Genomic DNA, 22,527 nt, shown 5'->3' with positions numbered 1-22,527 from the left:
CCACGGAGCCTCCGGAGCCGCCTCCGGGGAATCGAGTCGTGTGTGACCCCTATTCTGCTGTTTTGTCCCCAAAACACGGCTCGTTCCGTAGTGTGGGCGGTCCCGGAGCCGGGATCGTTCCGGAGAAAGAGAGGAAAAGCAAACGCGAGTGGGATCGGTAGTGTCTGGAGAAGGGGAGAAACGGCTCCGGGAAAGGGAGGGGAGGCTCCGCGTGGGTCCCGTCTCTCCGGTCTCCTTCCCTTCCTCCGTTGCCCTGGGAATTGCGGAGGCCTTCCCGGAAGGGAAGAGTTTAGGGCAGGAAACGGACTGCTCTGGAAAACAAGGGAATGTTAGGAGCGGGGAGGGAGATTCCGTGGGGTTCGTAGGCACGTGGATCGGGAAGGGGGCAGAGCCGCCTCCAGCAGGATGCGGAATGATGCCGGGATGCGGAATGATGCTGGGATGCGGAGCGACGCCGAGGAGCCGGCGGCACCCGGGTCACTTCCCCGCTCGGATCCCAACAGATCCCTTCCTGGCAGATCCCTTCCCGCTGGATCCCACCCACGGGATCCCTTCCCGGCAGATCCCTTCCCGCTGGATCCTCCCCACGGGATCCCTTCCCGGCAGATCCCTTCCCGGGCGGCCGCTCCGGGTTATTTGGTGGCATTCCGGAGCCCCGCCTCTTGGAATTCCGCTATTCCCGGGATGGAGCGCGGCCCCTACCTGGCTCACAGCGGCTCCTGCCCCGTGTCCTGGCTGGCTTCCAGGAGCAATTCCTCCAGGTCCCTCTGGATCTGGGAGCAGCCGAGCTCTAAAGCGGAAGGCAGAGGCGCCGGCTCAGGCTCCGGGCCCGGCGCTCCGCGGATCCCGCGGCGTTCCGCGGATCCCGCGGCGCTCCAGGCCCTCACCGCGCTCCGCGGAGCGGCTCCCCGGCTTCCCGTCGCCGGCGGCGTCCGGCAGCGCCCGCGCGAAATCCGTCTTGAGGCCGTTGGGCAGCGCGGCCGCCGCGCGGCTCCGCTCGGATCCCGCGGGATCCCCGGAGGCCGGAGCCGCCGGGACGGCCCCGTTGGCCCGCGGGCTCCGGGAATCGGATCCGGGAGCCGGTTCCGGCTCCGGCGGCGCCTCCACGCGCGTCACCACGAAGACCTTGTGGCCGCGGCCGGGGCTGGACACGGAAATGCGGCGCGCGGCGCCCGCCGTTCCCTCGGGATCCGGAGGCCGTTCGGATTCCGGCGGCGGCCGCTCCGCGCCGGCCTCGGCGGCTGCTTGTCCCAAGTCCTTCACCTCCAACCCCGCGTCCTCCTCCTCCTCGTCCGTATCCGAATCGGAACCGCCGGCGCCAGCCGCCCGCTCCGCGTCCCCGTTTTCCTCGGATCTCGGGTTTTCCTCGGATTTCAGGCCCTCCTCGGCCTCTTCCCCCTCGTCGGGGGTGGAGGCCGCGCTGCCGTCCGGGCTGTTTTCCGGCGGCGGCTCCGTGTCCGCGATCTCCGGCATCGACGCCGACTGCTGCAGCTTCTGCTCCTGCTCCTCCCGCTCCCGCGCCAGGACGAAATTCCGTTTGCAGCCGTTCTGGATCTCGGCCAGGAGAGCCCTCTGCGTCTCGATGAAGCTCTTCACCTGCACGGAACGCCCCGAAAACACGGAAAAATCCGTGAGGAATCCGCAAGGAATCCGCAAGAGCCCCCAAACACACGGGAAAATCCGTGAGGAATCCCCAAGAGCCCCCAAACACATGGGAAAAGCCATGAGGAATCTGTGAGAGCCCCCAAACACACAGGAAAATCCGTGAGGAATCCGCAAGGAATCCCCAAGAGCCCCCAAACACACAGGAAAATCCATGAGGAATCCCCCAAACCCACAGGAAAAGCCGTGAGGAATCCCCAAGAGCCCCCAAACACACGGGAAAATCCGTGAGGAATCCCCAAGAGCCCCCAAACACACAGGAAAATCCATGAGGAATCCCCCAAACACACAGGAAAATCCATGAGGAATCCCCAAGAGCCCCCAAACACACAGGAAAATCCATGAGGAATCCCCAAAATCCCCAAACACACGGGAAAAGCCGTGAGGAATCCCCAAGAGCCCCCAGACACATGGGAAAATCTATGAGGAATCCCCAAGAGCCCCCAAACACACAGGAAGATCCGTGAGGAATCCCCAAAGTCCCCAAACACACGGGAAAAGCCGTGAGAATCAGCAAGAGCCCCCAAACACATGGGAAAGGCCATGAGGAATCCCCAAGAGCCCCCAAACACACGGGAAAATCCGTGAGGAATCCCCAAGAGCCCCCAAACACACAGGAAAACCCATGAGGAATCCCCCAAATCCCCAAGCACACGGGAAAAGCCATGAGGAATCCGCAGGAGCCCCCGAACACATGGGAAAAGCCATGAGGAGTCCCCAAGAGCCGGATAAACCGTGTTTCCTGCAGGGAATTCCCTCCCGAAGCCGCCGTGGCGCCGCTATCCGCAGGGCAGCGGCTCTGCGCGCGGGATCCGCACTCACGGCCTCCTTCTTGGGCTCGCGGTCCAGGTCCAGGCGCAGCAGCGAGTGGTTGACCTTGAGCGCCAGCGACAGCGCCATGAGGCCGCCCGTCTTGATCTCGTTCTCGCGCAGGTCCAGCCGCAGCAGCCGGGGGCTCTCGGCGATGAACTCGGCCACGGCCACGGCGCCTGCGGCGGGAAATGCGGGATCGAGCTCGGACGGGGCTGGGGATCCCCGTGGAAGAGCTTCCCGCTCCCGATCCCGCCGGGATGCGCCCACCTTCGCACGTGAGCTTGGTGGCGGCCAGGCCCAGGCGCAGCACGGAGCGGTTCCCGATGAGGCCGTTCTTGAGGTTGCGGACGCCCTCGTTGCCCACGGGGTTGTGGCCCAGGTTGAGGGTCTCCAGGCTCTGCGCGTGCGGCTGCGGGAGGGAGGGGAAGGGAGGCCGGGGGACGCGGTGACGCCGTGGGGACGCCGCGGTGACACCGTGGGGACACGGGGACACCGTGGGGACACTGTGGGGACACTCACCAGCGTCATGCCCAGGTAGGCCATCCCCGCGTGCGTCAGCTGGTTGTTCCACAGCACGAGCGTCACCAGCCCCCGGCGCTGCTCCTTGAGCCCCTCGCAGATGTAGGCCAGGCCTGGGAGCGGAGCGGGATCAGCGCCGCCGGATCCCTTCCCGAGGGACCCCTTCCCCATGGATCCCTTCCCAATGGATCCCTTCCCAAGGGATCCCTTCCCGATGGACCCCTTCCCCATGGATCCCTTCCCCATGGATCCCACCCACCAGACCCCATCCCAACAGATCCCACCCGCCAGACCCCGTCCCACTGAATCCCACCCACTGGATCCCTTCCTAACAGATCCCACCCGCTGGATCCCCCCAGGCGGATCCCTTCCTGATGGATCCCACCCACCAGACCGCTTCCCAAAAGATCCTACCCACTGGACCCCTTCCCACTGGATCCCACCCACCAGATCCCTTCCTAACAGATCCCACCTGCCAGATCCCTTCCCAACAGATCCCTTCCCAACAGATCCCTTCCTGGGATATCCCTTCCCAACAGATCTCTTCCTAACAGATCCCACCCAACAGATCCCTTCCTAACAGATCCCTTCCCAACAGATCCCTTCCTGCCGGATCCCACCCACGGGATCCCTTCCTGCTGGATCCCCCCCAGGCAGATCCCTTCCCGGCGGATCCCACCCACGGGATCCCTTCCCAGCGGATCCCACCCGCTGGATCCCTTCCCAGGCAGATCCCTTCCCAGCAGATCCCTTCCCAGCAGATCCCACCCACGGGATCCCTTCCCTCCGGATCCCCCCCGGCCGCAGGAAGGGGGACGGACGCAGCGGGAAGGCACCGGCTCCCGTTTCCCTCCGGCTTCGCAGGAGCCGCCCACAAGTGGAAACACCCTCTTGGCAAAGATATCCGGGATATCTTGGCCAGATATCCCGGGACGCGGCCCCGGAGCCGCCGTCCCCTCGGCGTCCCCGAGCCCTCCGCGAGCAGCTGGGGACAACGCGGGGGACACGGAGGGCTCCAGCCGCCCTCATTCCACCCGGGATCGGGGCCGGGCTCAACCTCCCGCTTATCCACAGGGTGCCGGGCGGCTCCGGGCGCCATCCGGCCACGTGGGCGTCCGCGCGGCGCGACCCGGTCACGGTGCCACACGGAGCCGCCTGTGACAACACCCGGCTGGGCACCTGTGACACCGGAACGGGCCGCGGCGGGAGGAGGTTGGACAAGGCCTGTTTGGATAGGGAGGCTGGGCCGCTCCGGGCGCCTTCCCAGCGGGAAGCCGGAGCGAAGGGAGGGCACGGAGCCGGGCCGGGATCCCTGCGGAGCTTGGAGCCGCGTCCAGACCCCCGAGTCCTCCCCAGCTCCGGCTGCCGAAGCCCTTCCCGGGCTCCTCCATCCGCGCCGTCATTCCGGCCGGATGGAAGGGGTGACGCTGCCGGAGCGGTCCCACCGGAGCGCCACCCCTTCCCGCACGGAATCCGCTCCCTCCCCAAGTCGGCTGTTTCCCCCGGCCGCTCCGGCTCACCGGAGTCCAGGATGTGGTTGTTGCGCAGGTCCAGGATCTGGATGTAGCCGTTGAACTTGAGCAGGTTCCCCAGCTGCGCCGAGTCCTGCAGCCCGTTGAGCTTGTTGTCGGCCAGGTAGAGCTCGCGCAGGGTCACGTTCATCTTGAGCGCCGCGGCTGCGGGAACGCGCCGGATCACGGCGCCGTCCCGCGGGATCGCGCGCTAACGCCCGCCGTGATTTATCCCCAATTCATTTGGCTAACGAGGCCGCCCGGGGCTGTTTGGCTGGATCCGGAGACCGGGGAACGCGGAGCGTTTCGGGAGGCCGCTCCTCTCCCGGGGCGATTAGGGAGGCTAATTAGGGGGCGGCTAACGAGGGACTCACCGAGCAGCATGAGCGGGCGGCCGGCGAGGCCGGCGCTCTCCAGGTGCAGCGCCACGAGGCTGCTGCTGATGCGCAGGGCGCGCGCCACGAAGGGCGCCGAGGCGTCGAGCAGCGGCGTGCCGCGCGCGTCCAGGTGCTGCAGGCAGCCGCTCTGCGGAGACAGCGCGCGCGGAGCTGCACGGAGCCGGCCGGGAACGCGGAGCCGGCCGGGAACGCGCTCCGAGACGGCACGACGGCCCCACGGAGCCACGCGGAGCCGGCCGGGAACGCGGAGCCGGCCGGGAACACGCTCCGAGACGGCACGACGGCCCCACGGAGCCACGCGGAGCCGGCCGGGAACGCGGAGCCGGCCGGGAACACGCTCCGAGACGGCACGACGGCCCCACGGAGCCACGCGGAGCCGCCCGGGAACGAGGAGGCGGCCGGGAACGCGCTCCGAGACGGCACGACGAACGCATGGAGCCACGCGGAGCCGCCCGGGAACGAGGAGGCGGCCGGGAACGCGCTCCGAGACGGCACGACGAACGCATGGAGCCACGCGGAGCCGGCTGGGAACGAGGAGGCGGCCGGGAACGCGCTCCGAGACGGCACGACGGCCCCACGGAGCCACGCGGAGCCGGCCGGGAACGCGCTCCGAGACGGCACGACGGCCGCACGGAGCCACGCGGAGCCGGCCGGGAACACGGAGCCGGCCGGGAACGCGCCCCGCGACAGCACGACGGCCGCACGGAACCGGTCGGGAACGCTGCCCCAGCCTGCCTGTTGCTGTGGGCTGTACCTCGCTACAGTCACACTCACGTTCCCCTCGCCAGCCTGTTGCTCTGGGTTGTACTGCTCTACAGCCGCGCTCCCGCTCTCCCCGTCTGCCTGTTGCTCCGGGCTGCATCTCCCTACAGCTGCACTCCTTGCTCTCCCTGTCTGCCTGTTGCTCCGGGCTGTACCTCACTACAGCCGCGCTTGCGTTCCCCCCGCCAGCCTGTTGTTGTGAGCTGTACCTCCCTACAGCCACGCTCCTGCTCTCCTGCCTGCCTGTTGTTCTGGACTGTACCTCACTACAGCCGTGCTCCCGCTCTCCTGTCTGCCTGTTGCTCCGGGCTGTACCGCGCTCCCGCTCTCCTGTCTGCCTGTTGCTCCGGGCTGTACCGCGCTCCCACTCTCCCTGTCTGCCTGTTGCTCCAGGCTGTACCTTGCTACAGCCGCGCTCCCACTCTCCCTGCCTGCCTGTTGCTCCGGGCTGTACCTCCCTACAGCCACACTCACACTCTCCCTGTCTGCCTGTTGCTCCGGGCTGTACCTCCCTACAGCCGCACTCCCGTTCCCCCTGCCAGTCTGCTGCTGTGGGCTGTACCTCCCTACAGCCACACTCCTGCTCTCCTGTCTGCCTGTTGCTCCGGGCTGTACCTCCCTACAGCCGCGCTCCCACTCTGTCTGCCTGTTGCTCTGGGCTGTACCTCCCTACAGCCGCGCTCCCACTCTCCTGTCTGCCTGTTGCTCCAGGCTGTACCTCCCTACAGCCGCGCTCCCGCTCTCCTGTCTGCCTGTTGCTCCGGGCTGTACCTCCCTACAGCCACGCTCCTGCTCTCCCTCCCTGCCTGTTGCTCCGGGCTGTACCTCACTACAGGCGCGCTCCTGCTCTCCCTCCCTGCCTGTTGCTCCGGGCTGTACCTCCCTACAGCCGCGCTCCCACTCTCCTGTCTGCCTGTTGCTCCGGGCTGTACCTCCCTACAGCCGCGCTCCCGCTCTCCTGTCTGCCTGTTGCTCTGGGCTGTCCCGCGCTCCCGCTCTCCTGTCTGCCTGTTGCTCCCGGCCGCGGCCCTTCCTCACCTTCCTCATCATGTGCGCGGCCGCCTGCCAGCCGCGCGTGCCGATGTGCTTGTTGAAGGAGATGTTGAGGTGCGTGGCCGACTCGTAGTACTCGATCATGTCGAACAGCGCCGACGCGCCCTGCGGGGTCGTTAACGGCAAAGCTCGTTAGGGGCCGCGCCGGGACACGGGAAAACCACGGAGGTTGGGAGGCGGGAACAGCCGGACGGGCACCGCGTTCCCGGCCCGTTCGCTCTCCTTCTCCTTCCCCTTTTGCTTTCCCAGAGCTCCAAGCCCAAACCCTTCCCGTGCCGCACGTTATCCCGGCCGGAATGACCCCAATGACTCGGGAGGAGGGAAAGCGTTTGCCCAAGGCCCCGGAGGGAAGCGCTGGATGAATCCTGAGTCACCGAGCTCCCTCGGAGCATCCCGGCAGCTTCCCGCACATTTGCATCACGAGGGATGGATTTTCCATGCCCCGAAGCCCCGAGTTCCCTCGCGGAGCCAGGAGCCCTCCGGAAAAACCGCGCAGGAGCGGGTGAATAAAGGCAGCCCAAAAGGGTAATTAAAGAGCAGGGCTTGAGGGAACAACAAGACTTTCCATGCGGATGAGGCTCATCCGTAGGAAACGACGATGGGGGGGAAAAATGCGGGCTCGCCGGTCCGGTCCGGAGTGACTCAGGCGGCACGTGATGCTCCGGGAGGAAAAAGCAGCGGGATGAATCAGGATTGGGAAGGGATGTGGGAAAACAGCGGCTCCTGTGTGAGGAGCTGCAGGGCCGGCTGTGAAAACTGCCCTCCCGGGCGGCATTCCGGGCCGGCGCCGGCTTCCCGGGATAACAAAGGCAGGTTCTGCAGCAAGGTGACACGCGGAGGGCGCTCGGATGGCCCGGAAAGGTGATCGGCAAGCGGCGCCGAGCGGAGAAACCCGAGAGGCGCCTCCGGGATCGGCTCCGGGAGCGGCGGGATGCGGCGGCGCTCGTTAAGCGAGAGGAATTCCAAAAATGGGAAAGTGCTCGGCGATTAGCGCGGGGTTTTAATGAGGGTTTGGATAAGGCCTCAAGCGAGCGATCCGCCCCGCGTTGCCAAACGAGGAGCGTTAACCCCGGGATCCCTTCGGAGCGGGAACGCGGCCGCGGGAGCCTGGGCACCCCCCGTCCGCGTCCCGGCTCCGAGGGCTGTTTGGGAGCCCCAAAACGGGAAGAAAAGGCTCCGAGAGCGAAAGGGGAAGCGGCCGGGCCGGTCACTCACGTCCTCATCCAGGCTGGTTTGCTCCAGGTCCACGATCTTGAACTGGACCCGCTTGAAGATCTCCTCCAGCGCCTCGCACGCCCGGTAATCCAGCTTCTCCCCTGGAAAACGGGAGAGAAGGGGCCACAACGGGAGTTCGGGGGTTCCGCAGGGATCAGACAGGCGAACCCGCCGCTCCGCTTCCGGCTTCAACCCCGAAACGGGGAAAACCGCAAGAAACGGAGCAAGAAACCCCCGTTACGGCAGTGCTCAAAACACATCCCGAGCCCCACTCCTCTTGGAGCGGCCGGGAATGTTGCCGTTTTCCAACTGGGCACTCGGAGCTCTTTGGTGCTCCGGTTCTTCTCCAGGTTACAATATTTCCCTGGCTGGGTGGGTTTCCCTTTGGGAAAGACAAAGGGCTTCGCCTGGAACCTTCTTGGGATCAGCTTCACGGAGGCTTCCGGAAAGGCCGTTCCCATAAAGCCAGGGGGAAGCTGCAGGCGGGCCCCGAAATTCCCCCTTGGGAATTTCCCGCCTGGCAAAGCTCGGTCCGAACGGCTGCCTCGGGACCCGCCAAATCCGGGTGTTTTGGAGCGCGTTTGGACAAGCTCCAGAACTCGGCTCTTCCCGAGCGGCGCCCGGACACCCGGCGATTCCCGCAGCTTCGGGAATGGCCCCGCGGCGCCCGCGGCTCCGTGGGAGGCTCCAATTAACCTTAACCGCAACGGCGGGCGCTCCGGGGGCCGGGAACAGGCAGCGCAAACGGAGGAAAACCCCGGGATCGCCCACGGAGCGGAGCCGAGGAGGAGGGGACTCACCTTTCAGATCCAGGCAGTCTATCCTGGGAGCCAAATCCTTGAATTCCTGCTCGGGGAGGGGAAAAAAAAACAGCATTTCATTGCCGGGAACTGGGAAGAGGTGACAAACGGGCAAATCCTTCCCCGAAACCACGAAACGCTGCAAAAACGGCCCCTGCTTCCCCTCCTCCCCAACGCTACGGGAAGCGAAAACTGCTGGAAAAACAGAGCCGTTTTGGTCTCATTTTCAGGATTACGAATCCAAGGAGGGGGAAGTGAGAACGGAGCCCGTGGAAGGCGCCCACAGGGCTGTAATTATCCCGGGAGAAGAGCGGAGCCGCGGGAGGAGACGCAGCTGGAAACCACGAGAGCCCCCGGGGAAGGGGGAGCAGGGCCCGTATGGAATTCTGGACGATATCCCGGGAATAAATCCCGCTGGCGCTCCGCAGCAGCGCCGAGCCGAACCGAGTCCTCGTTCCGGCTTAACCGCCATGAAAAACCGCTGGAATTATCCCGCAAGGAACGGGGGGATAATTTTAACGGGAATACGGGATAACTGATCGGATCCGCTTCCCGGGAGCCCCACCTGGATCTGCTTGAGGAGCTTGGGGCTCTGCTTGCAGTTGAGCTTCTGGCAGGCCTGTTTGTAGGCGGCCACGATCTCCTCCACCGTCACATTTTGGGCTGGAAAACAAGCGGAAAAGGGCTAGAAAACAAGCGGAAAAGGGCTGGAAAACAGGCGGAAAAGGGGCTCGCGGCTCCCGAGCGCTCCAGCGCAGGGCGGTTGTTTCCAAGGAAATCCCGGGGCTGGTTCCGACACGTCGAGCTCCGTCTTGCAGGAACGGGGCAGCTCCCGGCGCCCTCGATCCCGGGAAGGCTCCGGCGACATTCCCGAATAGCCCTCGAAAGCCGCCGCGCGCCAACCCCACGGATCAGGACACGGCAAGGGGGGATTTGCTGCTCTAGGAGCCCAAAAAGAGCCCGGATCCGCAGGGATCCCAGAAAAGAGCAGGATCCTGGGAGGAAATCCCTGTGGGAAATGAGGGATTGCGGAGCGTCGGCTCCGGACACAAGCGGCTTCCACCTGCTGCCTCCCGGGTTTATTCCCAGCCTCTTTCCCAAAGCCTTCAGACCCCGGATCACCCCCCTTCCCGGCTGTTTTTCAGCGGGGAATCGGGAATATCGGGTTTTCCGGCTCCGGAGGCCTCGCGCCGAGGGTGACGCCAGCGCTAAGTGACATGGAAACGTTCCCGACATCCCGGGGCGACGCTCCGGCACCTTCGGAGGGCACAAAAACACCCAAAACACCCGGAGGGGAAGGGGCGATTCCCGCCTTTCCTCAAACATCCCAAAATCCCCAAAACGGCCGTTTTGAGACCAGACGGGGCCCCCGAGCGCCGGGATTGCCGGAATCAGCACAAATCCATGGGTTATTCCGACGCCGCTTCCCACCGGAGCAGGGCGCTCGCCGCCGTTTTGGGGACTTTTACCCCAACCGGGACAAAACACCCATGGGATGCGCCGGGAGCTTCCCGGTTTCTGTAATTTTTCCCTGGTTTCTTTATGCCAAGCGCCGCTTTTCCATATAAAACTGCATCTAGGAACCGTTTTCCGGGCGGATGGACCCACGAAGCTCCCGTTTGCCCGGGACACCGGATAACTCCCGGGTAAACAAGCGGAGAGGAGGGTTTGCCCGGATCGCTCCCGTCCGGGCACAGGGAATCCCGGGAGCTGTTAAAAAAAGGCATTTTTGTGGCTGTAATCACTCGCTTTGTGGCCCAATTTGGCTCCTCCAGCTACTTTTTTGGGGGGAAAAGCCTTGGAAACGGCCAAGCTCTCCGTGAGGGCAACAGCCGGCGGGCGGGAGCGGCGACAGGCGGCCGGGGCGCAACAGGCGGCCGAGCAAACAGGCGGTCACTGATTGACACCCGGAGCGGCGCCTGCTCCCTGCGCCGGGAGCCCCAAATCCAGCGGTTTTGGGGGGAAACGGGGGGTGGAGGCGGCGCCGGGCCCGGCCGGAGCCTCCCGGGAGGGGGGCTGGTTCCGCGGGCGGTACCGGGAGCCCCGTGCGGTACCGGGAGCCCCCCCGTGGTACCACAGAGGCCTCAGGAGCCCCCGCGCGGTCCCGGGAACCCCGTGCGGTACCGGAGCAGCCTCGGGACCCCCCGCGCGGCACTGGGAGCCCCGTGCGGTACCGGGAGCCCCCGCGCGGCACCGGAGAGGACCCGGGAGCCCCGTGCGGCACCGGGACCCGCCCATTACCGGGAGCCCCTCCGCGGTACCGGAGGGGCCTCGGGAGCCCCCGTGCGGCACCGGGACCCACCCGTTACCGGGAGCCCCCGCGCGGTACCGGAAGGGAGCCGGAAGCCCCGCGTGTTACCAGAAGCCCCCGCGCGGTACCGGAGAGGACCCGGGAGCCCCGTGCGTTACCGGGAGCCCCCGCGCGGTACCGGAGAGGACCCGGGAGCCCCCGCGCGGAACCGGGGCGGACCCGGGAGCCCCCGCGCGGAACCGGGATCCCCCCCGTGGTACCAGAGAGGCTTCAGGAGCCCCCGCGCGGTACCGGGAACCCCGTGCGGCACCGGGACCCGCGTGTTACCGGGAGCCCCCGCGCGGTACCGGAGAGGACCCGGGAGCCCCGCGCGTTACCGGGAGCCCCCGCGCGGTCCCGGAGCGGGGCCGGGAGCCCCGCGCGTCACCCGCAGCCCCCGCGCCGTCCCGGGGCCCGCCCGTTACCGTGTCTCCAGGGGTCCTTGGGCTCCACGGCCCCGGACACGATGTCCTCGTCGCAGGGGAACGTGACGCGCTTGGCTCCGGGCCGCAGCCGCCCGTCTCGCGGCGACGAGGCCTCGCGCGCTCCCTCCGCCTCCCCGCCGGGCTCCCCGTTGGCGGCGGGCGGCCCCCGGGCGCCGCCTTCCTCCTCCTCCTCGTCCTCCGGCGGCGGCGGCGGCACCTCCATGGCCGCTACTCACCGGGCGCGGCGGCTGGGCCCGCGCTGCGGCCCCGCGGGAACATGGAGGGGCGCGTGGCGGGGCCGGCACCGGCGGGGACCGGCGGGAACCGGCGGCGGGGGGGGGAGGCCGCGGCGCGCACCGGAGAGGAGCCGTATGCGCCAACGGGCTGCGCGTCCGCCGCCGCACTTTCGCCGCCGCCGCCGCCGAGGGAGAAGGGACGCGCAGGAGGCGCCGCCGGGATTCGCCGCCCCGCCGGTTTCGGCTCTCGTTGTAGCCGCCGTTTCAGCGGGGAAACGGCGGGGAAAGGCGCTGCGGCGGGAGCCCCGCGACGGTGGCGAATCTGCGGGCGCGGATGGTCACGCGTGGACGCCGGCGCGCCGCGGCCGAGGAGGCGGGAGGAGGGCGCGGAGCGCGGCGGCACTTTCGACGCGGCGGCACTTTCGACACAGCGGAGGGCCGAGAGGAGAAGGAGCACGGGGGGAACCGGGCAGAACCCCCCCGGTAACACCGGCGGCCGCCCGCGGAGCGGCGAGGAAGGCCGCGCGGGGCGGCGAGCGGGCGCGACGAATCAGCAGCGGCGGAAACAAAAACAAACTCCACGAGGCGCCGGCGGCGTGACGCACTTCCGACGCCGCCCGTGACGTCAGGAGTGCCCGGATGGCCGAGGCGTGCGAGGGGCGGCCCGAGCCCGACGGTGGGTCCCGTAGGGGCCCATAGGGGCCTATAGAGACCTATAGAGACCCATAGAGGCTTGGGGGACCCTATAGGGGCTCCGGGGGCTCCCTAGGGGGGCACAGGGGGGCTATAGGGGGTTCCATGGGGGCTTTGGGGGCCCTATGGAGGGCACCGGGAGGCCCTGTGGGGCTCGGGGAGGGGACAGGGGCCCCATAGGGACACACGGGGGTGGCAGGGGCTCTATAGGGACATCGGGAGGGTAAACAGGGGCTCTATAGGGACAAGGGGGCTATCTGGGGCTCCATAGGGACACACGGGGGGTCGGGGGCTCTATGGGGACATGGAGGGGGGTGTCAGGGGCTCTATAGGGACACGGTGGGGGGTGTCAGGGGCTCTATAGGGACACATGGGGGTATCCAGGGCTCTATGGGGACACGGGGCGGGTATCCGGGGCTCTATAGGGACACACAGGGGGTGTTGGGCTCTATAGGGACACGGAGTGGGGTGTCAGGGGCTCTATAAGGACATGGGGGGTATCAAGGGCTCGGTAGAGACACAGGGGGTTGTCAGGGGCTCTATAGGGACATGAAGGGGGGTGTCAGGGGCTTTATAGGTATATGCGGGCATATCAGGGGCTCTACGGGGACATGGGGGATGTCAGGGGCTCTATAGGGACACAGTGGGGGTGTCAGGGGCTCTATAGGTCCCCTCTAGCCCCCCCAACGCCCCTTCCCTCCTTCCTTCCCTCCGCAGCGGCGCTGCCCGTCCCGGTCCCCGTCCCAACGTCCGTCCCGGTGCCCGTCCCGGCGCCCATCCCAACGTCCGTCCCGGTGCCCGTCCCGGTGCTGCGGCTGCCGCGGGGGCCGCAGGGGCCCGGCCGGGGCTTCGCCCACGCGCGGGCGGCCCCGTCGTCCCCGTCGTCCCCGGAGCAGCGTGCGCGCGCGGCGCTGCGCGAGCGCTTCCTGCGCGGGCTGCGCGCGGCGCGGGGCCGGCCCGTGCGCCTGGCGCTGCACGAGCGCGCAGCGGCGCGCGCCGAGCTGGCCGCCTGCGACCGCGCGGGCCGCGCGCTGCTGCTGCGGGCGCTGCGCACGCCGCTGGGGCTGCAGGGCCACGCGCTGCTGCGCTGCGCCGACCTCATCGCCTTCGCCTTCGAGCTGCCCTGAGCGGGAGCGGGACGGAGCGGGAACGGGACGGGAACGGGACGGAACGGGGAGCGGGACGGGGAGCGGGACGGGGACGGAATGGAGAGCAGGAACTCGCCTTGGAGCTTCCCTGAGCACCGAGCGGGAACGGGAACTCGCCTTGGAGCTGCCCTGAGCGGGAATGGGACAGAACGGGGATGGGGAACTCGCCTTGGAGCTGCCCTGAGCGGGAACAGGAATGGGGAATGGGAACTTGCCTTGGAGCTGCCCTGAGCGCCCACGGAGCGGGAACGGGGAGCGAAAACGGGACGGAACGGGGATCGGGAACTCGCCTTGGAGCTGCCCTGAGCACGGAGCGGCAACGGGAATGGGGATCGGGAACTCGCCTTGGAGCTGCCCTGAGCGGGAACGGAGCGGGAATGGGAACAGGGAGCGGGAACTGGCCTTGGAGCTGCCCTGAGTGCCGACGGAACGGGAACGGGGATTGGGAACTCGCCTTGGAGCTGCCCTGAGCGCCCACGGAGCAGGAACGGGACGGAACGGGGATTGGGAACTCATCTTGGAGCTGCCATGAGCGCCGAGCGGGAATGAAACGGGAATGGGGATCAGGAACTCGCCTTGGAGCTGCCCTGAGCGGCGACGGAATGGGACGGAATGGGGAGCGGCAACGGGACAGAACAGGGATTGGGAACTCACCCTCGCCTTCGAGCTTCTCTGAGCGTCGAAATGGGAATGGGACGGAATGGGGAGCAGGAATGGGGATTGGGAACTCGCCTTAGAGCTGCCCTGAGCACCGAATGGGATGGAATGGGGATCGGGAACTCGCCTTGGAGCTGCCCTGAGCGGCAACGAAGTGGGAACGGGAATTGGGAACTCGCCTTGGAGCTGCCCTGAGCACCGAGCGGCAACGGGAATGGGGATCGGGAAATCGCCTTGGAGCTGCCCTGAGCACGGAGCGCTTGGAATGGCGGGGTAAAGGGGAGGGAATTGGCCCTGGAAGCAGGGGATAAACTGGGGGATATTGGCCTTGGAAGCGCGGGATAAAGCAGGGGTTATTGGCCCTGGAATGGGGAAATAAAGTGGGGGGAAAATGCTCCTGTGGAGGAATAAAGTAGGGAGAGAAACTCCCATGTGGAACGGAGGGATAAGGGAGGGAAAAACACCCGGAGGGACAAGGGCAAAGCAAATTCCACCCGGGATAAGGGGGGAATCCACCGGGATGAGGCCGGAGCTGCATCCCTTTCCCCCCTTCCCCATCCCGATCCCACGGGGCTCCGGCGGAGATGGGAAGCACCAGCTGCGCTGGGGGGGGGATTTTCCTTCTTTATTCCGTAACGGAGGCGCCGGGCGCTCAGTGCCGGTAATGGGGGCTCCGCGAGCGGGACCGGGAGCGCCTGGGGGGGAAAGGGAGGAGGAGGGTGGGAAGGGGCTCCCGGATCCCGGGAGCCGGGATGAGGACGGGAATGCCGGGCGGTACCTCCTGGAGGAGCTGTATTCCCGACCTGTGGAGCAACGGAGAGGCGAGTGAGGGAGCGTCCCGGCCGGAGCCGCCGCCTGTTGTCCCCTCGGCCGCCTGTTGTCCCCCTGGCCGCCTGTTGTCCCCCCGGCTGCCTGTTGTCCCCCCGGCCGCCTGTTGTCCCCCCCCCCGGCCGCACTCACTGTATCGCGGTGACGGCGACCGGCTCTGCCGGCTGTACTGGCGCTCCCACTCCTCGCGCTCCTTCTCCCGCCGCTCCCGCTCCCTGCCGGAAAAGGGGGGGTGAAATCCCACTGCTTCCCAAGCCTCCGCCTCCCGGAAAGCGGGAAAGCGCCGGGAATGCCGCGAGGAGAAGGGCCTGCGTTTACTTCATGCGGATCTTCCGGGCCATGGCCCGCAGCTCATCCTCGCGCTCCTGCGGGAGAAGGAAAACCCGGCTGTAATCCTGGAAAACGCGCCTGGAGCTCCGGAAAACCCGCCGGGAGCCCTGGAAAAGCGGCAGCGCCCACCGGAGGCTCCGGGAATGGGCTCCCCTCACCTGTCTCTCGTGCTCCTGCTGCAGCATCTTCTCCTGCGCCGCCTTCTTGTCGGCTTTGACTGCGGGAAGAGCGGGAAAAGCGGGAAGAGAGGGTGGGAAAGGGGATGCGGGGCCGGGGGCCGCGCGGCGGGCGCTTACACTGCCGGTTGAGGGCCCTCTGCATGCGGAGCCGGAGCTTCTCCTGCGGCGTCAGCTTGGGCTGCGGGCGGGAGCGGAGCCGCGTGTCCCGCGCCGGGAAGCGGCCGCGGCGGCCCCGGAGCGGCGATTCCCGGGACGATCCCGCGGGCGGGAAGCAGCCCCCCCTCCCCCCATCCCCCCTCCGCGTTCCGGAGCGGCGTCCGGATCCCCCCCCCGGCTCCCGCATCCCGGGAAGGGGCCACCGGCCACAACCCTCCTCCAGCCCGGCCACCGCGTGTCCCTGGGGCTGCCTGCAGGGCCGTGGATTAAACAGCTGACGGTCAATTCTTACTGACTTTGGCAGCTCCTGTCTCTTTACCAGCGGCAGGGTCAGCCCTGGAAGCGGGAAAAGCGGGAAAAGCGGGAATGAGGGCGCGCGGCGCCGCCGGAGCCGCCGTTCCCGGGCGCCGGCACCCACTTTTTCAGCTTCTCCCCCACGGCCGGGGACGCCGCGGGCCGGAGCGGCTTCTCCCGCGCCGGAGACGCCGACTTGCTGCGGCTCCGGGAGTCGCTGCCGCTGCTGGCGCTGCTGCTCCAGCGGCGGCCGGAGCGGCCGCTCCGCCGGGAGCGCTCCGCGGATCGCGAGCGGCTCCTGCGGAATGGCGTTGTTGGCGGCATTGGCGCGCATCCCGGCGGGAACGCCGGGAAGGGCCCCCCGGCTCACCTGGAGCGGCGGCGGGAGCCGTAGCGGTAGCCGCGGTCCGGGGAGTAGGAGCGGGAGCGGCGGTGGCCGTCCCGGGAGCCGCCTCCGGAATAGCGGCGGCTGCGGGAGCGCGAGCGGGAGTAGCGGCGGCTCCGCGAGCGCCGGTAGCGCCCGGAGCGGTGGTAGCCGCCGCGGTGGGAGCGGGAGCTCGAGCGGGAGCTGGAGGACGACGACGACGACGGGGAGGAGGAGGAGGACGAAGAGCGTCTCCTGGGGGGACACGGCGGGACACGGGCGGTTCAGGCGGAATCCGGCCCCGGAGCCCGGAACAACCGGCTGCTGCGGGTGACAGGGCCGGTGTGCGAACAGTCGGAACGGCCCCGGGACAGCCGCCGTGACCCATGACCGCCCCATTCCCAGCGCCCGGAGCAGCCTCGGTGCTCCCTTCCCTTAGGATAAGGCTGGATTCCCGAATGTGCTTCCCAAATCCACCCTGAGGTGCCACCAAATCCCTCCCTAAGCAGCTTCGCTCCGATCCTGCTGCCGCTTTCCCGGTCCGGGAGCAGCAGTGGGAAGGACCGGGATTCTCCGGACGCAGCCCCTTTCCCAGCTCCAACCCCTTTCCACGGCTTCCCCGGCCACCCGCCCCCCCGCCTCGGAAAAGCGCCCGGGATGCAGGGAACGTGTCCGAGCGGAGCCAGCCCTGCGCTTAAGGATCGGGAAAGGGAGCCGGATGGGAAGAGTTACCGACCGGGAAGCGGCGCTATGACCTGCCGCGGCGCCGCCCGGCTGCCCTGGAGCGCCGCGCTGCCGGCCGAGCGCGCCGGATTTCCCGGGAACGCCGCCGGCCTGCGCGGACGCCGCCGCCGCCGCCTCCTCGTCGCTGCCGCCGAAGCTGGTGATGAAGGTGATCTTCTCCTCGTGGCCCGGCGACGGCGAGCGGGAGCGCGAGCGCGACTCCGACGTGGATTCCGACGGAGACCTGGGAAGGGGGCGGCGGCGTCGGGGAGAGGCCGGGATGGATCCCGCCGCGGGCCCGGGGCGCTCACCGTTTGTAGGGATCGTACGTGGGGCTGTCCCTGCGCGCGTAGCTGCAACGAGAGCGGCCGTCGGAGCCGGGAAAAACCTCGGGAGCTTCCCAGGACGCGGAGCGGCGCCGCCTCCCGAGGCTTTTCCTGCTCCGGGCGCGGAGCAGCTCGGAGCTCACCTGGGAGGGCTGATCTTCCGGCCTTTCAGGCGCTTCTCCCGGAATTCCCTCCTCTGGCGCCGGGAGCGGCGGCCCTGCGGGAGAGGAGGACGGCGCAGGCGGATCGTGGGCGCTTTCCCGGGATCCGCAGCCCCGGCCCATTCCCGAATCCGGACTCCCTTACCGAGTACATGGCCTTCTCCTCCTCCAGGGCCTTGGCGTGCTTGATGGCCTCCGCCTCCTCCTTGTCCTTGCGGAGCATCCTTAGGGAAAGGGCGTTGTGGCGGGCGCTCCGGCGGATCCCATGGGATACGGGCGCGCTCCAGCGGATCCCATGGGATACGGGCGCGCTCCGGCGGATCCCGTGGGATACGGGCGCGCTCCGGCGGATCCCGTGGGATACGGGCGCGCTCCGGCGGATCCCGTGGGATACGGGCGCGCTCCGGCGGATCCCGTGGGATACGGGCGCGCTCCGGCCGCTCCGTACCTCACGAAGTCGCCCTCGGCCATGCCGTAGGTGGTGGCCTGCTTGTTGAGGTCGGCCACCTGCTCCTGGTTGAGCTCGTCCACGTCCACCTCGACGTCTGCGGGCGGCGCGGGACGCTGAGCGCGCCCGGAGCGGCCCCGCGCGCCCGGCGCCTCCGGCGGGAGCGTTACCGATGTCCGGGATGACCTCGTCCTCGTCCGTGTTGCTCTCCTCCTCGGAGTCCTCCTCGTCGCCGCGCTTCTCCAGGGAATTCTCCAGCTCAGCCACCGTGCTGTCCTCGTACGTGTAGCCGATGGAGGCCTTCTTCTCCGCCAGCCTGCGCATGGACACGCTCAGAGCCCCTTGGGATTCCCCCGGGAACGCCGGGATCGCCCCCCGAACCGCCTCGGGCCACTCACTTCTTCTTCTCATCCTCGTTGGGCTTCTGCAGCCCCCCGTAGAGCTCGTCGATGTAGATCTGGTAGAGACACTGCTCCTCCGAGACTGCGGAATTCCCGTCAGTTCCGCGCCCCGGAGCGTTCCCGGCGGGAATTCCCGGCGGGATCACTTACTGCCGGCGAAGTCGTTCTGCACGAGGCCCCGGTAGCGCTCGTAGTTGCACTTCCTCTCGTCCGACTCCTGCTCCGGGGAGCTGGGGGAGAGCAGAGGCGGATGGCGGCGTTCCCAGGGCGGGAAGCGCGCCGGGATGCGGGATGGGATGCGCGGAGCCTACGTGGGGCTGAGCAGCGGCGCCGTGTACAGCGGGATGTGGTCCAGGTGCGCCCGCACGTCGAAGCGGTCGATCATGTTGTTGGTGTCGCCCTGCCAGGGCATCCTGCGGGAACGGATACGCCGGGATGGGCGCCGGATCCGCCGGATCCCCGGAGCGGCCGCGCCGGGATGGGCGCTGGATCCGCTGGATCCCCGGAGCGGCCGTGCCGGGATGGGCGCCGGATCCGCTGGATCCCCGGAGCGGCCGTGCCGGGATGGGAGCCAGATCCCCCGGATCCCCGCAGCGGCCGCGCCGGGATGGGCGCCGGATCCCCCGGATCCCTGGAGCGGCCGTGCCGGGATGGGCGCCGGATCCCCCGGATCCCTGGAGCGGCCCTTCCCGGGAGCATGGGCCAGTGCCGGATCCCCGGGGTGGCCGTTCCCGGGACCGCAGGCTGGTACCGGATCCCTGGAGCAGCCCTTCCTGGGATCATGGGCCGGTACCGGATCCCTGGAGCAGCCCTTCCCAGGATCACGGGCCGGTACCGGATCCCTGGAGCAGCCCTTCCCAGGCATGCGGACCCCCAGATCCCGCAGCCGCCGTTCCCGGGCACGCAGCTCCCCGGGGCGGCCCTTCCCGGGCATGCGGATCCCCGGCTCCCTGGATCGGCCGTTCCCGGGCTCCCCGGCTCCCGCAGCCGCCGTTCCCGGGCTCCCGGCTCCCGCAGCCGCCGTTCCCGGGCTCCCCACTCGGCCGTTCCCGGGCTCCCGGCCCCGTTCCCGGCCCCGTTCCGGCGCCGTTCCCGCACTCACATGTTGACGGGGCTCTCCGCGGCCAGCGCCACGGCCGAGTCCAGGTGCACCTTGCACGCGCGGCCGTGCACCTGCAGGAACTGCGCCGGGTCCTTCTTCTGCGGAGCGCACGGAGCGGGGCTCAGCGCTCCGGGATCCCGGCATCCCGCGCGGCGCTCCCGGCATTCCCGCACACTCCCACCATTCCCGCGCGGCGCTCCCAGGATCCCGTGCGGCGCTCCCGGCATTCCCGCACACTCCCACCATTCCCGCGCGGCGCTCCCAGGATCCCGGCATCCCCGCGCGGCACTCCCGGGATCCCATGCAGCACTCCCGGCATTCCCGCACACTCCCACCATTCCCGTGTGGTGCTCCCGGGATCCCGCCATCCCCGCATGGCGCTCCCGGGATCCCACCATTCCCGCGTGGCACTCCCAGGATCCCGTGCGGCGCTCCCGGCATTCCCGCACACTCCCACCATTCCCGCGTGGCGCTCCCGGGATCCCATGCGGCGCTCCCGGGATCCCGCCATTCCCGCGCGGCACTCCCGGGATCCCATGCGGCGCTCCCAGCATTCCCGCACACTCCCACCATTCCCGCGTGGCGCTCCCGGGATCCCGCCATTCCCGCGTGGCACTCCCAGGATCCCATGCGGCGCTCCCAGCATTCCCGCACACTCCCACCATTCCCGCGCGGCGCTCCCGGGATCCTGCGTGTGGTGCTCCCAGGATCCCGCACAGCGCTCCCCGCATTCCCACATGGCACTCCTGGCATTCCCGCAGCTTTCCCAGCATCCCACACAGCACTCCCAGGATGCTGAGATCCCATACGACATTCCCAGCACGCCACATGGCACTCCCAGCATTCCCGCACAGCACTCCCAGGATCCTGGGATCCCGTGTGGAACTCCCGGCGTTCCCACACGGTGCTCCCAGGATCCCGTGCGTGGTGCTCCTGGCATCCACAGCACTCCCCGCATTCCCACATGGCACTCCTGGCATTCCCGCAGCATTCCCAGCATCCCGCACAGCGCTCCCAGGACCCTGAGATCCCATGCGACATTCCTGGCACTCCATGTGGCGCTCCCGGCATTCCCGCACAGCGCTCCCAGTATCCTGGGATCCCGCCCGATGTTCCCCGCATCCCGTGTGGCACTCCCGGCATTCCCACATGGCATTCCCGGGATCCTGGGATCCCGCATGGCGCCCCCAGCATTCCCACACGGTGTTCCTGCCATTCCCGCATGGCGCTCCCAGGATCCCGGGATCCTACGCAGCGCTCCCAGCATTCTTGCATGGCATTCCTGCCATTCCCATGTGGCGCTCCCAGGATCCCGGGATCCCACACGACACTCCCGGCGTTCCTGCATGGTGTTCCTGCCATTCCCGCACGGCGCTCCCAGGATCCAGGGATCCCGTACAGCATTCCCGGCGTTCCCGCGCCGCGCTCCCGGGATCCCGGCATTCCCGCGCAGCATTCCCGGTGCTCCCGGCACTCCCGGCGTTCCCGCGCAGCATTCCCGGTGCTCCCGGGATCCCGGTGCTCCCTCCCGGCATTCCCGGCATTCCCGCGCAGCATTCCCGGTGCTCCCGGGATCCCGGCGCTCCCGCGCAGCATTCCCGGTGCTCCCGGCGCTCCCTCCCGGCATTCCCGGCGCTCCCGGGCTCCCTCCCGGTACTCACGATCTTCTCGTAGTACTCCCGCCGCCGCTCGGCCCGTTTCTTGTAGTCCACCATCATCCCGCGCAGTTTGCGCTCGTGCTTGCGGGCCTCGTGCCACATGGCGGCGGCGCCGGGGGCGGCTCCGGCCGCGGGGCCGCGCGGAGGGGAAGCGGCTTTTGGGGGGGAAGCGGCTTTTGGGGGCAAAAAGGGGGGATTTTTGGAGGGAAAGGCTGGTTTTTAGGGAGAAAGGGGGGTTTCCGGCGGGGCGCGGAGGTCCATGGGGAAATGGAGGGCTTTTGGGGGGGGGGGCACAACGGAGCCGCCCCCGGGAAGGGCCGGGGCCCCGGAGAGCGCTGGGGGAGGGGGGACCGGGGCCATCGAGCGCCGCCACCAACCACCTACCGGCGGGCCCGCGGCCAGCAGCGCCCCGGAAGCGGAAGCGCCGCCGCGAAGGGCGGGGTGAAGGGCGCCGCCGCACTGGGGGCCGCGCGGTCACGTGGCGCGGAGCGGGGCGTGGCCTCCGGAGGGGCCCCACCCCCGAGGCGGGGCGGGGCTTGTGGAGAGAGGGGCGGGGTTAGAGTAAGGGGGCGTGGTCTAGGCATAGGGAAGGCGTGGTCTCCGAGCGGGCGGGGGTGCGCTGCGCTAGGGGGCGTGGCCTCCGCGTGGGGGCGTGGCCTGGCCTGCATGGCTCCGCCCTCACGGCCCCGTTCTGTCCCCCCTTCCCCCAGCTCCTCCGCCCCAAAAGCGCCCGGTTTTGACCCAAAACCGCCACCCCCGAGGGGACACGAGGCGAGCGCCGCAGTCGATGGCTTTATTGACCCCTCCCCGTCCCCGCCGCAGAGCAGGAGGCCGCGGGGCGCCCTTCGGGGGGTGTCACAGCCCCCCGTGACAGCGGGCACGGTGACAGCGGGACAGCCGGACGCCCCCGGCGACACCCACCGCCCCCATAAATATAGTGCAAAAGGGGCTCCCGCCGGGGCGGGGGGACAACAGGCGACCCCGGGGACGACACCCCCTCCCGCCCCCCCGGGGGTGTCCCCTCGAGTCCGTGACGGCTCCAGGCGGCCGGGGCCGCGCGGCTGTCGCCGTCAACCCGTCGCGCAGGCGCCGCTCCGCGTCCGGGACGTGGCCGGGGGCGTCTCCGAAGGGGACGGGGACGGCGGTGGCCGCGGGGGGGGGCGGGCCCCCCCCCAGGGGCTCGGCCAGCAGCTCGGGGCCCAGGCAGCCCCCCAGCTCCGGGGGGGGGGCGCCGGGGGGGCCGTAGAGCTGCGCCAGGGCCCCCAGCGGCTCCTCGGCGCCCAGCAGGGCCAGGGCGTCCTCTGCGGGGGGGGGGTGTCACCGGGGGGGGGGTGGAGACAGTCCCGGACACGGGGGGGGGCGGGGGGTGTCACCA

At 68.8% G+C, this 22,527-nt stretch overlaps 3 protein-coding genes across 6 annotated transcripts; 1 reads left to right on the top strand and 2 right to left on the bottom strand.

Annotated features, from left to right (window-relative positions):
- Positions 1-120: 120 nt before the first annotated feature.
- Positions 121-11,812, bottom strand: PPP1R37 (protein phosphatase 1 regulatory subunit 37). Its single transcript, XM_088531707.1, has 13 exons — positions 11,449-11,812; positions 9,299-9,396; positions 8,734-8,779; positions 7,934-8,034; positions 6,704-6,823; positions 4,880-5,030; positions 4,515-4,670; positions 2,995-3,107; positions 2,743-2,884; positions 2,485-2,651; positions 888-1,596; positions 703-790; positions 121-309 (listed from the first exon to the last, which is right to left on the bottom strand). The coding sequence occupies exons 1-12, from the start codon at positions 11,669-11,671 to the stop codon at positions 708-710; spliced, it is 2,109 nt and encodes a 702-aa protein (XP_088387833.1). The 5' UTR covers positions 11,672-11,812; the 3' UTR covers positions 121-309; positions 703-707.
- Positions 11,813-12,323: 511 nt separating this feature from the next.
- On the top strand, positions 12,324-13,504 carry GEMIN7 (gem nuclear organelle associated protein 7). Its single transcript, XM_088531688.1, has 2 exons — positions 12,324-12,360; positions 13,095-13,504. Exons 1-2 carry the CDS (start codon positions 12,324-12,326, stop codon positions 13,502-13,504), a joined length of 447 nt encoding a protein of 148 aa, XP_088387814.1.
- Positions 13,505-14,787: 1,283 nt separating this feature from the next.
- Positions 14,788-21,265, bottom strand: CLASRP (CLK4 associating serine/arginine rich protein). 4 transcript variants are annotated; one of them, XM_088531706.1, is made up of 20 exons: positions 21,156-21,265; positions 19,495-19,592; positions 18,704-18,805; positions 18,543-18,622; positions 18,390-18,474; positions 18,162-18,307; positions 17,992-18,088; positions 17,689-17,767; positions 17,526-17,599; positions 17,368-17,409; positions 17,070-17,300; positions 16,340-16,588; positions 16,094-16,267; positions 15,972-16,011; positions 15,637-15,697; positions 15,499-15,557; positions 15,329-15,375; positions 15,143-15,225; positions 14,961-14,985; positions 14,788-14,877 (listed from the first exon to the last, which is right to left on the bottom strand). In XM_088531706.1, exons 1-20 carry the CDS (start codon positions 21,252-21,254, stop codon positions 14,835-14,837), a joined length of 1,914 nt encoding a protein of 637 aa, XP_088387832.1. In that variant the 5' UTR covers positions 21,255-21,265; the 3' UTR covers positions 14,788-14,834. The 4 variants fall into 4 exon arrangements, 1 of the variants encoding a protein (XP_088387832.1); XR_015913764.1 differs by lacking the exon at positions 14,788-14,877 and having other exon boundaries at positions 15,968-16,011; XR_015913765.1 differs by lacking the exons at positions 14,788-14,877; positions 14,961-14,985; positions 15,143-15,225; positions 15,329-15,375 and having other exon boundaries at positions 15,523-15,557; positions 15,968-16,011; positions 17,089-17,300.
- Positions 21,266-22,527: the final 1,262 nt, after the last annotated feature.

Source organism: Tinamus guttatus, unplaced genomic scaffold (genome assembly GCF_059628265.1).
Source record: "Tinamus guttatus ecotype Peru unplaced genomic scaffold, ASM5962826v1 Tinamus_guttatus_pri_ptg000425l, whole genome shotgun sequence".
Classification (NCBI taxonomy): Eukaryota; Metazoa; Chordata; class Aves; order Tinamiformes; family Tinamidae; genus Tinamus; species Tinamus guttatus.
Note: the sequence above shows the minus strand (reverse complement) of the source record. Positions and strands in the feature narration are given on the sequence as shown.